Source organism: Dreissena polymorpha, chromosome 3 (assembly GCF_020536995.1).
Source record: "Dreissena polymorpha isolate Duluth1 chromosome 3, UMN_Dpol_1.0, whole genome shotgun sequence".
NCBI classification, from domain to species: Eukaryota; Metazoa; Mollusca; class Bivalvia; order Myida; family Dreissenidae; genus Dreissena; species Dreissena polymorpha.
Genome location: NC_068357.1, coordinates 26,018,147 through 26,034,223, shown reverse-complemented (window position 1 = coordinate 26,034,223; position 16,077 = coordinate 26,018,147). Strand labels below are relative to the sequence as shown.

At 35.2% G+C, this 16,077-nt stretch overlaps 2 protein-coding genes across 4 annotated transcripts in view; one reads left to right on the top strand and one right to left on the bottom strand.

Moving 5' to 3' along the window:
• LOC127872108 (uncharacterized) overlaps window positions 1-3,180 on the bottom strand; it is a 30,164-nt gene extending 26,984 nt beyond the window's left edge. The window contains exon 1 of the mRNA XM_052415436.1: window positions 3,132-3,180. Coding sequence (XP_052271396.1) covers window positions 3,132-3,180 — 49 coding nt within the window. The remainder of the gene's footprint in view (window positions 1-3,131) is intronic.
• The window catches only part of LOC127873352 (protein phosphatase 1 regulatory subunit 27-like), a 318,207-nt gene that overhangs the window by 262,853 nt on the left and 39,277 nt on the right, over window positions 1-16,077 (top strand). The gene's annotated exons all lie outside the window — the stretch shown is intronic.

Below are 16,077 nucleotides of genomic sequence, written 5' to 3'. Positions count from 1 at the left end.
ATAAGCCATTATAAGGCGTTCAGGTTACTATTAAAAAATAAACGGAAATAGTTGACAAGAGAATAATTTGACTCTCGTCAAGTCTGTATAGACACTCTCTAAAGCACAGTACTTTTTAAATCTTCATGGACAGTTGTTAACGTAGCTACTAATATATTTACGACAACATATATCTTTTAATACATTCAAATTATATAGACACAGTCAAACGTATATTTTAAAATGTCAATAGGGGAATAACAACAACAGCCTGCATTAGCATATACGCATAATACAATATTGTTTTTTTTGCCACAAAACAGAAAGTTACGCAGTGTGTATAATAATATTAATACATTGATTCAATAAGAGAAGTTTACAAAAAAAAAACAGTAATACAGCAGTAATCAATATAATTATATCTTCAACTGTAACACGAGGATATTGTAGAATTATTTAAATTATACAAACATATCAATTAAAAAATCAATTAACATGGCTATAGTCTTGTAAAAGTTAACAATTATAACTGATTATCTATATTATTACGCATTCCATTAGCAATAAAAATATATTTAGCAAGGCTTATAATGTCTTTTTTATTTGCCGACTTCATTAGAAAGTCAAATTTATTTAACGTTGGCCACCTTTGAAAATGTGGTTTTAAATGTTCCTTTCTAATTTCTCTATATAAAGGACAAACAAGTGATACTCGTTTTATATAGCGTGTCCGTTGCAAAACTTACATTTTCTATTTTCGCGTAGTATAACACGTGCGTTAGTGACTCGTATGTTTGCATTTCAAATATGCCCTATTTGTGATACCTACTAATTAATGTTATGTATTACAGTAGTTGAGAATATACCATATTTGATTAACACGTCTGTGTAACGTGTTTAATGGTTTCTTCGGGATATATACAATGGCAACAAACACCAGTGGTATTTTTCAACAAACGGATTTTCCTGGGGCTTTCCTTAGCCGTTCGATTAGATACTCAACTTCCTCAATTTAAACTGGAATCAATGAATATTTACACTATTAATAATTTATACTTATTGTATCATTGGAATGATGAACGTTTCATCACTTTACAAGCCGGTTTCATATGTCATGTGTGACTTGGGTCAATTTGGGTTGACTTGGGTCGACTTGGGTTGACTTGGGTCGATTTGGGTCGTCTTGGGTTGACTTGGGTCGACTTGGGTTGTCTTGGGTTGACTTGGGTCGACTTGGGTCGACTTGGGATGTCTTGGGTTGACTTGAGTCGACCTGGGATGTCTTGGGTTGACTTGGGTCAACTTTGGATGACTTGAGTCAACTTGGGTTGACTTGGGTCACCTAGGGTGTCTTGAGATGACTTGGGTCACATCGGGTGTCTTGGGAGACTTGGGTCATCTCGGGTGTCTTACACCTATAGCAACGAGTCTGCAGTATCCCTCTGCGTTACGCAAGGAAGACAATGAATGTCCCCCTCAGCGTTATGCAAGGAAGACAATTGGTCAGTGTAGTACAAGCGACAATAAGTAGCATGACAGACTCAGGCTTACCTACGAGACCCTGACATGCGCACTAACTGGAATGGAAACCTGTGATCCGGACTTATATATGAGTCTCAAGCTTACCCAGCAAGCTATGGTATGTTATGCCCCAAGTTGCTTGGGTCACCCCCACTCAATAAGCATCCAAAGTCAAAGAGATGTCCCTTGCTCAGGCTGACCTAAGAGACCAGAAGCGTGCACTGTCTACTATTACTAAAGGGGACCTGTGACCCGGACTAATATACGAGTCTCAAGCTTACCAAGCAAGCTATGGTATGTTGTGCGCAAAAATGCCTGGGTAACCCCACTCAAAAGGCATCCGAAGTCACAGATACTTCCTATGGTAAATGGTCTCTAATTACTGCAACGTATTAAACGTTGTGATCTGTTCGGCAATCGAACGCAGACTGACTGCTCCGTGTGTGTTGCTGTAGGTTATTTACAGGTCGTTCCCGCGTCTTCACGAGTACATTTGGTATCGACCTGCCTCTGATCGCTCCCAGTAGAGCAGCGCTTTAGGTTACAATACACTAAATGATCGTTTCATGTAGGGCTGTACTCTCTAAAAAAATATCATAGTTGACAGGAAGGCATGTTTTACACTTTTTAACCATTATTCGGGTGTTATCTTGCGGAGATAATGGTAGGGCATGAATAGGTGTTCACTACTGAATCCCTGAAATATGATACACGTGAAGACTATAGTAAACCATTGCACGAGAAAAGGTTACATTCCACTAACAAACGGCCGAAAAAAAAAGTTGCAAAAACAGTCTATTTTGATTTGTGTCAAGTTCTTCCTTGCATTGTACATGACATATCTTTTTTATTGCATAAATCGATTCCGCTTAGAATGGCCTTTAAGAAAAGGTATGGTTATGGGGGTCTCTATGTGCAAAATGTTGCATTTATTTTCGCTGAAAGTTGTCGCTTTTACATTGAATTATATAGGGAAACTATTTAGTGTATTATGACCTTTATATTCTGATAGTTCACGTGACCCATTGTGTCACACCGGTCTTACTGACAAAAACGTAGTGACGTCACCATCTATGTATAGAATGCACGTGACCCGCTTGCTAAAGACATCAACCTACTATTTCATTTCATGAAAACACAATCCTACCGTTTCAGACCATAATTGTAGAATACTGCGACTATAGTATGTAATACATAGTGTGCATCTTAAGAACCGACTTATATTATTAAATCATCAAATCATGTACAAGAACATTTAATAATCAATTCATGGCTTTTTTAAGCCATAACAACAAGCGTTAAACTTAATTTGTGTTCTACACTTACTACATCGTCGGACACCCCCGGTCTATTCATTACGTTACTCTCCATTCCTAGACAGATGAGCGGAGCTTAATCACCAACCGTGGGTATACGACGATGCACCAAACCATGCTTAAGCATTTCTATGTTGTTATTTAAATGCTTACTATTTACCTACAATAAGTTGCTACTTAATAGTGAAAATGGTTGTAAAAGCTAAATACTTTCCACTTAGCCCTGAATATATCACATTTACGAATACAATCATTCCTGTTTTGATTTTAGTTAAAACAAAACAGTGCATGTCTTTTTTAAATATGAACGCATACCTGAATCCTCTCCCATTATGCTGACTAACAGCACAAGAAACATCTTCATGTTGACCTATAAAAAAAATAAGTAGTAAGCTGACAAATCTTATAGTTTTATAGTACAGCAAACAACAATATTTAAATTATTACAGATTTCTTTTCCATTTCAACTTATCAATTACTTTCAATAAGTTTCATGTCCTGTTTCGGATTAAGTTCAGTTAGATTTTTTTGCAAACCAGAAGACATATTAATTGAGAGGGCACACCTATTAGGACGAACGTCTTAGCCAGTAAACAGAGATGGAAGTGATCAGAAGCGACCTTTAATTGCATGGTTTAGAGACCATAGTGATACTGAAGTGATCATGAGAAAAGTGCACCTTCTGAAGAACTCCAGGATCGGAATTAATTCACAATATCCGAAACCAATCTCTACTGCAAGATCGACACTCTCCAAGTCAACAGAAGCAGTTGATGCCAGATCGAGCAGAAGAAAAGTAAAGATACGCTACCCAGCCAGATTATTTCTTGACGGCAGGTGTCTAAATAATATGTTCCCTGACTGGTTCGACGTACTAGGGACAAGTAGACTATGTGGATTAGATACGACGTCACCAAGAAAAGAGGACTTATGTCCAAAACCAAAAACCGAAACTCTAGTCCAATGAAACAATTCAACTTGTAAAAAATGAGGGCAAAATACTATTCGATTGACGTGGTTAGCATTGAAGGTTGTTTTTCGAACACTCATAAGCTTCGACAGTGAGTATATGCGTATTTTGAAATCAATTAGCTGATATTGGTATAATCTTACGCATTTTTATATTTCTTATATTGTTGCACAGTTCACACTGAGTTGGTGATAGACATGCTGAAGTATAAACTGTTTAATAAGCATTCTACAGTAAGTATATGTTTCTTGATATATGTTTGAGAACCATGTGTATACCGTTATCAAGTTATTGTACTCCAGGTAAGGTCAATAAATTCTCAATAAAGGTCAACATTTTAATTTTCTTAGAATCAACCTTTAAAACAGGCATTTAAATATCTGATAAAACTGTATTCTGGAGGCTTAATCTTTAATGATTCCATACGAAAACAAGGTGTTGATTTTGTGAACACTGTTTGAAATAAAAACAAAATAATCCTCTAAGTATAAACGTGGAAAATTTAACCTGGTCCTCATAAATTTGCGAAAAGCATTCGAAATTTCCATGAGTACGATAAAAACGAGGACATTAACAAACACATTTCCTTCCGTGAAATTAGAGACATATAAACAGCGGATTTAATTAACATAGCATTAATGCGATCTATGTAGAGATCGAAAACCGTATGTCATGTGTTGGAGCTTTACTTTCTAGTCGTCTTAATACTAGTATTCACTATGTAACTCGTTTAGACTGTTTAATTATACATCTTAGAAACATGTGGTTTTAAAGGATAACATTAAAATGCTGTCAAAATAAGGCTTATGAGCCTCTTCAGCCGACTAACACCAGGTTAAAAGTCTAGACCCATGTTTTTTCACATTACACTGAAACGTGTATCGCTTGGTAGTGCGATGTTAATAAACAGTTTGGACTAACAATGGCTCACTTTCTCAATCATCACGTTTGAGTCAGTATTTATGCACTTGTGGTCATTGTGTTAGCGGCCATTTGGACGCCGTTTTGAATTTCTATGTTGCGTAAAAGACTAACAAGATTTTTAATTATCTTATTGTATCGTATATTATTGTTATTGTATTATCACATAGTTATCATCATAGGTTTTGGTGGCCATCTTTGACGCCATCTTGAAAAAAAGACTTTCCGGTGGTCTAAATTTTGCTAAACTTTTGATATGTTATAAGGGACCTCCAACCCTACCAGGATCAGTAAAAATACCTATTGTAGCAATTGTGTGAGGCTTTTATGCATATATTGACCCGACTATGACATTGCAAAATATAAATGTACTTCATCATAACGCTTCATTGAACGCTGCCTGGTTTTATCCGTTCAACAGAATCGAAGTTGTTATATCAGTCAATGTTTTGAAGAAGTTCATATTAATCGGAATCAACCATAAAGTTATCATTTTTGTTAAAATACAATCAGATTAAACAAGAAAAACTATTTGATTACAAGATGTTATATATTTTATACACAAAAAAACAACATAAACAGCAAAGAACATATTTTAAAAATATTAAGCGCAAGTACTCATGACGAAATTATTAACATATCAATTGTAAAGAATCATGTTGATTCCCGAAACAATGCAGCGTAAAAGCAATTATTTTTTACTATTTTTTTTATAAAATAAGCGACGTAGAGGTATGATTAAAATATATAAATAGGTTACTGCCTGATCGTTTTGTAATATGTCAGACTCGGCATTAATAAAATAACGACTCTGCAAGCCTCGCCATTAATTTTATTCTAAGCATCGCCTGATATACACCTGTGAACAAAGACCACAGTGACCCAAATCCCTTGAGTGGTCTTTATTGGCAGGTTGGACTGTATTACAAAACAATCAGATAGTAACCTGTTATTCTTTGTATATCATAGGTAAGAAAAAATCTCTAATTGATATATGAGCATAAAAAGTTTAAACACCTAATTATTGTGCTAACTAAATACATTCATTTTTTAAACAAACAAACCTAATTAGAACTTCAAAATGAGAGTACAGTTTGAAAAATATATAGACAAGTTTGATCGAGAGAGCGTCTAGTGGTCTCTTGAGTGGTATTGTCGGTTTGCTAAGATTTGACCCTGTGACTTAATTTTGGGAAACAAGTGACCCAGATTTCAACGAGGACTAGGCATTGTCGCAATAATCTTTCTGATTATAATTAATTGATACTGAGAATAATAAATGTGGCCTCTAGAGTTGTTACAAATTTCTTCTTAGATTTGACCTGGTGACCAACGTTTTAAACACTTCTAACGCAGATTAAGTATTGGTTTCGATATAGTAAAGATAAACAAATGGATAAAGTTTAATCAATATTGAGTCATAAATGTGTCGTCTAAAATGTTTTTTAAAGAAAGATTTGGGAAGGCGACCCATTTTTAATTCATCTTGATTCGACATCGGCCTGGATAGTGTCACAAAGACCCTTCTGACAAGGTTTCATTTAAAATGAGTCATACATGAAACATATACAGTGGAAACAAGGTCTTGTAACATTTAACTTTTCAAGTTAAACATTATGTGCACGTTTCATCAAGTTAATTTAAGAGAGGCTCCATATTACAAAATTACCAGATTACTTGGCGAGATGTGTACGTCCTTCAAATTAGAAAACAGCGTACATGCGGATTATCGGACGTCTATGGAAATTCCACAGTTGTACAATGTATCCCAAAATTATTAATTAACCATCTAAGGGCTTATTCTTTCGTACAAGTAAGCTGCAACTTATTGACGTGAATGGGTAAAGAAATGTCCATTATATCACAATTGCTTTCTTTATCAAACATACAATGCTGTTGTTAGATTTCAACATAATACTTCTAAATATCCCTTGCGCATTTCAGATTTCTGACTATACAGACATTGCCGATGTCTGACCCTTCAGACATTTCAGATGTTTTACCCTACAGACATTACAGATTTCTGATCCTACAGACATTACAGAGTTCTGACCCTACAGACATTACAGATTTCTTGCCCTACATACATTTCGGATGTCTTACCCTACAGACATTTCAGATTTCCGACCCTACTGACATTTCAGATGTCTGGCCCTACAGACATTTTAGATTTATGACCCTACATTACATTACAGATTTTTGACCATAAAAATATTTCAGATGTCTAACCCTACATACATTTCAGATTTCTAGCTCTACAGACATTACAATATCTGACCCTACATACATTTAAGATTTCTTGCCCTACAGACATTATAGATTTCTGGCCCTACAGACATTTCAGCTGACTGACCCTACAGACATTTCAGATTTATGACCCTACTGACATTTCAGATGTCTGGCCCTACAGACATTTCAGATTTCTTACCCTACAAACATTTCAGATGTGTGACCCTACAGACATTTCAGATTTCTGACCATACAGACATTTTAGATGTCTCACCCTACAGACATTACAGATTTCTGACCCTACAGACATTTCAGATGTCTGAACCTACAGACATTTCAGATTTCTGACCCTACTGACATTTCAGATTTTTGACCCTACAGACATTTCAGACTTCTGCTCCAGGCACGTTGAGGTGGTGATAGTGGAAAACCCATACTCAGAATGGGGGTTTATTTAAATAGCTTATGCAAACAATTAAAATATTAAATGATTCAAAACTGTAGTTTATCGAAATCCGCATTGTAAGATCTAATTTTGTATGCAGTACATATTTTAAGCTATGTTTATATAAACTAAACTATCTATAGTGGATGGAAAAGTAAATTACGAATGTTGAGTGTAGTAATTTTATTATATACTTATGCTTCATCGTGCTGTGTGTAGCTTGCCGTAAATGATGTATGTAATATCAAATTGACATCGAAACGTGATAAGAATGTTGAATGCATGCTTAGAAAGAATTACAAATAGAGCAAATACCACGGTCGGATACGTTCGCAATGCCATGAATACATGCTCGTTTTGGGTCAGTTGTACACTGTATTATAATATGCCTATAATGATAAAAGATGTTACACGTTGTCTTAAACATCACATGTTTGCAAGCATTTAATCTAACGCATATTATTGAATATGTATTACCAATAAATAATTGTCGAAAATGTCATACTGCAAAACAAAACTCCAATACAAAGGTTAAAGAATGATGGGGTGACTGTTCGAACCGATTCCAAAGGCTGTGTGGTGGTACCAGTCGTAACTGTTGGCTAAAGGAAGTATGACTTTTGAATTTTTTCCCACAACTGTATAAGGGTACCTGACATTATAGTAGGCTCAAGGCTCACACCCAAGAATTAATAAAATACCAAATGCGCGTATAAAAAGATTTATCAAATGCTTTTTTGAAGACATAATATTGATACATGCATTCCAAAATGTGTCGCACGAATCGTATATAGTTGTATCATATCATAAAAGTGTAGTATTCTATTGTCTTAAGTGTCGGAATACATTATAAGGATAAATTGATTTATGTTCATTCATTAAACATATTAAACTATAAAGTATGTGATGCATCTACAAACATTTATCAAGCTAACTAGATGTTAGATGATCGTATTGATGTTTCATCCATATAACAAAATTATCTAACGACTGAAGAATGACAATATTGAAGATATGTACGGGGGTACGTTCTACTGAATTCACACAAAACAAATAAAAAAAATGAAGCTTTAAAAATAACTACCACTGAATATCCAGAAACTATATCAGGAGCAAAATTCTTGTTTTGATTCACTGCTTTAATAACAAAACAAAACGTTTATCATTACATGATCAAAACTGGGATCGCCTCCTCGGAACGGTCAATTAAAAGAATTGGGAGTTTAAAGAGGTTTGAGGGCAAAACTAACCTTACGCTTATCATGGAATTAATCACAAACAATATGGATAAAGACATAAAATAAAATAGTATATTAAAGAAAAATATAAAGACATAAAATAAAATCAGTATATTAAAGAAAAATATAAAGACATAAAATTAAATCAGTATATTAAAGAAAAATATAATTATAACTTATTTTGAATAACACAAATCACACTTAATCCTAATTTTATCATATTTACCTTATCTTCAATCCAATTTTAATACGAGTTCAAAATAATAAAAAATACACGTTCAGACGCACTGTGTAATCTGTGTTGATTTTATATTTAGTTTTTCTTTCGTAGCCCTTAATTTCACAGTGAACCGTGCACCAATTTTTCAAAAAAGAATTGTGGTAAACTGTCTAAAATAAATAAAACAATTTTATGAACGTATGTACCATTCACAGTATAAAAATAAACAGGTACATGTATTGCATTAAAACGTTTCAATGTTAAATAAGATTTTTATTCTACCACATCTACTCATTTCAAAGAAAGAGAATTACAATTCTTAACTGTAAATTTCCAAGAACGAATTAAAAACCATCTAGCAGTATCTACTTACATGCAGTAAAACGTTAGTCCCTTAGATTCCCATTCTTATTGTAAGTGTCAATACTTATCAATAACAATACGCACTTAATCTATCAATTGGTGGACCGGATTTCACCGATAAAGTCCTTTCTAAGAGGTCTGCATCATGCGAACAATTACGCGTACTAAGTAACAAGTGTTCTCATTATAGCACATAACGTTATTTTGTAAGATCCGACGTTTTCTTGTATTCAAACCAAATCAAAAAGGTATGCACGAAATTGAAATATCGGATGTAGAAGTCCATATCAGTATAATATCATATATTGACATTATCCTCTGTGCTCTGCTTGCAGACATTTAAGATGTCCAGTCGATTTTTATTTGTGAGCATTAGCTCACAAAAAATGAAGACGCAATTCTGAAAATCAGTATGGGCTTAGCTACGCTAGGAACCGTAACCCGTGACTGCCTGTGTGGATAGGGAAGCGGACAATGACAACGGGCGAGGCCTGGTAATGTTATGCGCATGCGTCAACGAGGTACTTTAAATATATTCTTGAAGTTTATGTTTATAAATAAAGTGGTCAAAGTATAGCCAGGTTTATTTTTAGATGTGAACTGCACATAACCAGGTTTCGGTTCATTTACACGCGATGGAACCGACATGGACGGAAGTTTTCTCATGGAAGTTTTCTTCGGATGTGTCGAATCTATAATCGATTGTGAAGATGTGATTAACGAATTTGAATATTTTGCATGCACCTCTTTTGTACAAATGTGTTCTACGAAGAATTTTGAAAGTTTTGATCTTTCAGGTAATTATAAATGTATGATGCAGGCTGATAACTGCATATTATTATAACTATATCTGGTATTTCTTGCTTAGGGACGTTTAGGTAGTTTTAAGTGTATTTAACATTTTATTTGCTCAGTATTCGAGGGGGTGACAGCGTTGTATGTTTCTGAAAAATCTCAAGGATTCACCCATCGGGATTGAAGATCATTGAACCAATTAACCTCCTTAGTGGAATTTTCTGCCGGTAACAATAATAACAGCTAATGTACAGTGCATAATAAAAACAATGGTATTCATTTACTTGTTCGCTTTAAAATTTCGGAGTGTAACCGAGTTCATGCACCAGTCCAATTGAAACCAATTCACGCCACCAACCCCCGGGGATGGGCGGGGGATTGCGGTGGACCAATCCCGTGTTTTACCTGTGTCAGGGGTATAGCCGGAATTTCTCCGTAGTTTGATCAACAGTAATTCATGAACGATGTATGTTTGCATACAGTTCATGAAAAAAAGAAACGTGTAAACAATTTAATGAACTCCTCCATAGATAAGTGAGATGTATGCGTATGTCCATCTGTTCTTCCTTCTGTTCTGTGCTGGTCGCCGAGCAATTCTCTTAAGAAATCGATCATTTTTTAACATTATAAGAAAACGGAACGACGCAAAATCATAATTTCTTTGGCCAAAATAAATAAGGTTAAAGCTGCTCTTCTGTGCTGTGTGCAAATATGTTCAAGTCTTAAATCGGGGCTCCAAAAGTGAATAAAATTACGCTTAAATTAACAAACTTAAATTAACAAAGAGTAGTATTGCGGAAGTCAGTTTTGAACATAATTTTTCAGCAAATTGATGCCATTTAGTAATAAGTAACACTATCAAATCGTAGAATGGTGCAAGACAATGAACCCTTTCAAATAATTTGGGACTGAACTTGATCATTAAAATCAAGCATCCATTCGCATAACCAAAATGAACATGGCCCCGGGAACAACGTAACATTTATGTCAATTTAGCACAACGTCGCCAGATTTCCACACTATCTATTTTACTAGCACAAAAAAACACAACATAAGATGCATCTAAATATTCAGCCGTGTGAAGTATTATATCGATTACAGAGAACCTGTAGATGATGTGATAACATTTGTGTGATGATTTAGTAGAAAATATTGCTATCATAAAGGAAAATGATGAAAAACTTCCGAGATACAACTCACTCCCGAGAATTACATGTACCTTTATTATATTTTCTACCATCAGTGTTTATTTCATTCTTAATGTGGAATTTGACTGGTTAAAATTGAGAAATTGTTGGCAATATAGTACGATGCTTCGAATGTTGTTATAAGCGTAAAACAACAGGCATATCATCGTCTATGCTTTGAGAATAGAATACCATGCATGAACTGATGCCATCAACGTAAAATAACAGGTAGAGGATCATTATATTAAATTATATATGTTGAAAATATAATATCCTGCCTTGACTGTTTTCATGAACGTATAACAACAGACAGAGCATGTTCTATTTGTTGACAATAACATACCATGCCTTGACTGTTGTCATGAACATATAACAACAGACGGAGCCTGTCCTATAGGTTGACAACAGAATATCCTGCCTTGACTGTTGTCATGACCGTATAAGAACAGATAGAGCCTGTTCTATAGGTTGACAATAGAATATCCTGCCTTGACTGTTGTGATTAACATATAACAACAGGCGGAGTGTGTTTTATGTTGATAAAAGAATACCCTGCCTTGGTTGGTGTTATTTACATATGACATCAGGAGGAGCATATTCTATATGTTGACAATAGAATACCATGCCTTGGTTGTTGTCATGAACATATAACAACAGGCTGAGTATGTTCTATATGTTGACAATACAATACCATGCCTTGGCTGTTTGACTGTACATATAACGACAGGCGGAGCATGTTCTATATGTTGACAATAGAATACCATGCTTTGGATTTGTCATGAACATATAACAACAGGCGGGGCATGTTCTTTAGGTTGACAATAGAATACCATGCCTTGACTGGTGTCATGAACATATAAAAAAGGCGGCGTTTTCCATATGTTGACAATAGAAAACCATGCCTTGGCTGTAGTCATGAACATATAACAACAGGCGGAGCATGTTCTAAATGTTGACAATAGAATACCATGCCTTGGCTGTTGTCATGAACATATAACAGCAGGCAGAGCATGTTGTATATGTTGATAATAGAATATCATGTCTTGACTGTTGTCATGAGCATAATACAACAGACAGAGCATGTTCTATATAGTGACAATAAAATATCATGCCTTGCCTGTTGTCATGAACGTACAACAACAGGCGAAGCATGTTCTATATGTTGGAAATATATTACTATGCCTTGGCTGTGGTCATGAACATATAGCAACAGACGGAGCATGTTCTATAGGTTGAGAATAGAATACCATGTCTTGACTGTAGTCATGAACGTACAACAACAGGCAGAGCATGTTCTATATGTTTACAATATAATGCCATGCCTTGCCTGCTGTCATGAATGCACAACAACAGGAGGAGCAAATTCTATTCGTTGACAATAGAATACCATGCCTTGGCTGGTGTCATGTACATATAAAAAAAGGCGGAGCATGTTGAATTTGTCGACAATAGAATGCCATGCATTGACTGTTGTCTTGAACAGCAACAAACAGAGCCTGGGCTGTATGATGGCAATATAGTACCATGCTTGTATTGTTGTTATGAACGTATAACATTAGGTAGAACATTATGTATATGTTGACAAAAGAATACAATGCTTAACTGTTGTCATGAGCAAACAACAATAAGCAGAGCACTGGCCTCGTATTCTTTGGATTTTTTCTTTTTTTTAATTGCTTCTGTTTAATGGTAACTTCACTATATGTTGTCACTCACTACAGGTTCTCACGTATCCGCTTCAAGGATGACAAACTGGTGAACCATTTTTATCGTCGGCTCTCGGTTGCTTGAATGCCACCAAGGTCCTGACCATAGGGAAAAGGCCAACGAAGGTTACAAGTGAGCCGGTGAATATCAATTTTCTAAATATTAATGGTTTGCTTTTTATCCTCTAGGGGCGTGAGCGATGTTGCACCTTTCATTTTCTCTCATGAACCGACTCAATAAAACCGAGTGGCAATGTTTTACTTTTAATTTTTGGTTCGGTTGCTCTCGACGGATCGACAACTTCGAGATATTTTTAAATATTATACCTGTATAAGTTGTTTGGTAAGTTATAACTTTCGCACAATTTTACTTTTATTTTCATTATGCAGGTCTTTTGATCGCATTGTATTGAAGAACATGCGAAGTAACTTTGTAGACAATGTGTTCCACTTTCCTGTCCAATGAAAAGCTTAACTTAATTTCGTCGATATATAGGGGGGGAGTGCTTGTAGGCGACGGGTAGAGCATTGGCCCTGTAAGCGCAGGTTCCCGGGTTCGAGCCCCGGTCAAGCTGCCTAATTTTCTCACCATTTGACATACTATAAGATATATAATACCTGTAAAAATATGGTGTATCCGGCCATATTTTCATAGTAGGAATAAACTACATTCCCTTCACGCCGCGAGTCGCGAGTACGTATCTTAAAATAAATGTCGTGGTGAAACTGTAACTGAACACGTTGGACTGTCACAAAACTCGTCGAGGAACGACTTACCGATTAAAGTATAGTTCCGAGGGAGTGATATTCATAATATATTGACGATGAAATTATTTTTTGTGTTGTTATATTGAATTTCGACCGACACTTTGCTAGCTTTTAATAATATTTACATAGCTGCCAATTGATGCATCGGGGGAACTTCAGCTCGCATTAGCTCTATTATAATTATTCTCTTGTATAGTAAGTGTCAACATTATAATATAATTATTCTCTTATATAGTAAATGTCAACATTATAAACTGAACTATTCAGTGTAGTTATATTTTCTACATACCGAATTCAACCGGGGTCTACTATAATGTTCTGTTGGTTTGCATTCAAATGATCTATATTTTTATTATTTTAATGTTGCATCTGTGTATTTACAGGTTGATACCGGCGATTACAACTATAGGCAAATGGCCTATAAAAGAGAGTCATTGGCTCGAAAAAGCTGGGATTGCACTGCCTCATATTACTGAAGGAGTGCATTAGATCCCCAGATTATAAGTTACACACACACAAAACACACACACAATATGTATATATTAGTTTGGTCAGCGTTAAGTATACAGTCCATTTGTTTCAATAATTATGGGGAAATTCTACGTACAATCGCAGAATTAAATTTGTGATGGGACTCGTGTTTTTAATTCGAATGAATTGTATCCCGGAACACTTCTAAGTGTCTGTTTTCCAACTTATATCCGTTTTAACTTTTAAATTTCGAATAACTTCAAACTTTCATTTCATTTACGAAAAGTTCTACGTTTTATCGTTTTAATTCAATATTCAATCAGCATTATTGATGTTTTAGCCTTCGAAAGATAGCCATTTCTGCCAAGACATGTGCTCTCAACAATTGAGAAACAACCTAAAGTCGGCAGTATATGACGAGGTCAGAATGGAAAAGTGCATTTTCATTGACCTGCCCAAGATTGAAGAACATCAGGGCCATATAATGGGAGATGTAAGTATTTACTTATTATACATGCACAACATTTGGCGCGCGAAAGACCTGAAAAACAAGAATGGAACTGCAATTGTGGATAAAGAAACAAAATACTTATTGCTTCTTAACGGTTGCTTCGAAACGGCTTAATGAAGTTTAGCTGATGGTAACCCGTAAATCCACATGACTGTTCATATAGAACATATCCGTGACAATGATCTCGTATTAAAATTACGATACACGTTGGTCCAGTGGTACGGCCTTCGGCTTGAGATACAAAGGTATCGGATTCGAATCCTACCTGATCCAACATGATTTTCTCTGGGCACAAGAAATAAATCTACGGGGTTCCATTCAATGAAGATGTGAATTGGTATATGTGAGCGAAACAAGTTATTTTATAAGGTAACTTTAGGTGCTGGTGAACAACACAATGTTTGTATGCTCTTATGAGTTACTTATTATTTTGAAATTTGCAATTTCATGTTAATTTACAGAACATAAACAAACTTGTTTTTAACAAAAGAGCATCACATTTTTACTTTAACCTTAAAAGCACCCATGTGTTGCGTCCAACACACCACATATACATTTAATAATGATTCGACATTATTGTTTTTAAGTCCGGCTGGTAATTGAAAAAAATGTTTCGTCAAACGGAATGTATGTCGGCCTTTCAAATAATCAAACAATTAAATAATTGACAATGACTTTTACCGGATTGTTCTTGAACTCGACACACTATCTCTATTATCATATAGGTTTGCAGTCATCATCTTTAACGGATTAGTACGTTATCGGAAAACAATCAGGACAGACGGGCACAAACAGGAACCTACAGGCGGACGAGCTGATTGACGGTCATAGTGATTTATATATAATCAACCCTATTGATTGTTGTGGTATTGCAACATTCAAAATTACAATTGAAATTTAAATGCAATACGTAAATACTTGTCTTGTGTCAATTCCAAGCTTTCTTAATCACAGTAATTCTGCCTCTAAAAAAGGTTTCATATTGCTGTTTTAGAGAGGCGTTTTTATTTTGAGCTTGAAATGTCAAAATAGCATGGCCTTATAATAAGTTATTCGTTTGAATGGCCTAATTTAATTGAAAGTGTGGGGGTTTAGCTAGTAGTTTTGCGTTACTCAAACAGAAGTGTAATTTCAAAATGATACATATTCATATTTATTGGTGCTAGTTTTCGGTATTTCATAAACAAACTGCCAAAAATAAAAATATATGTATCTATTGAATGTGGTTGTTGTGTTTTGCCGAAAAAAATCTTAAGTGTTTCCATTCACCACAGTAATAACGCTAGTATTCGATTTTGTACGAGCGCCATGGAAGCAACAAATACCTTTCACTTTATCTTGTCAGTACAACTTTAAATTTCAAAAAGCACTCTTTAACGAACCAAACGGTTCACAAACGAAAACATCATTAAGTACATAAGTGTTTAGTTTCGCAAG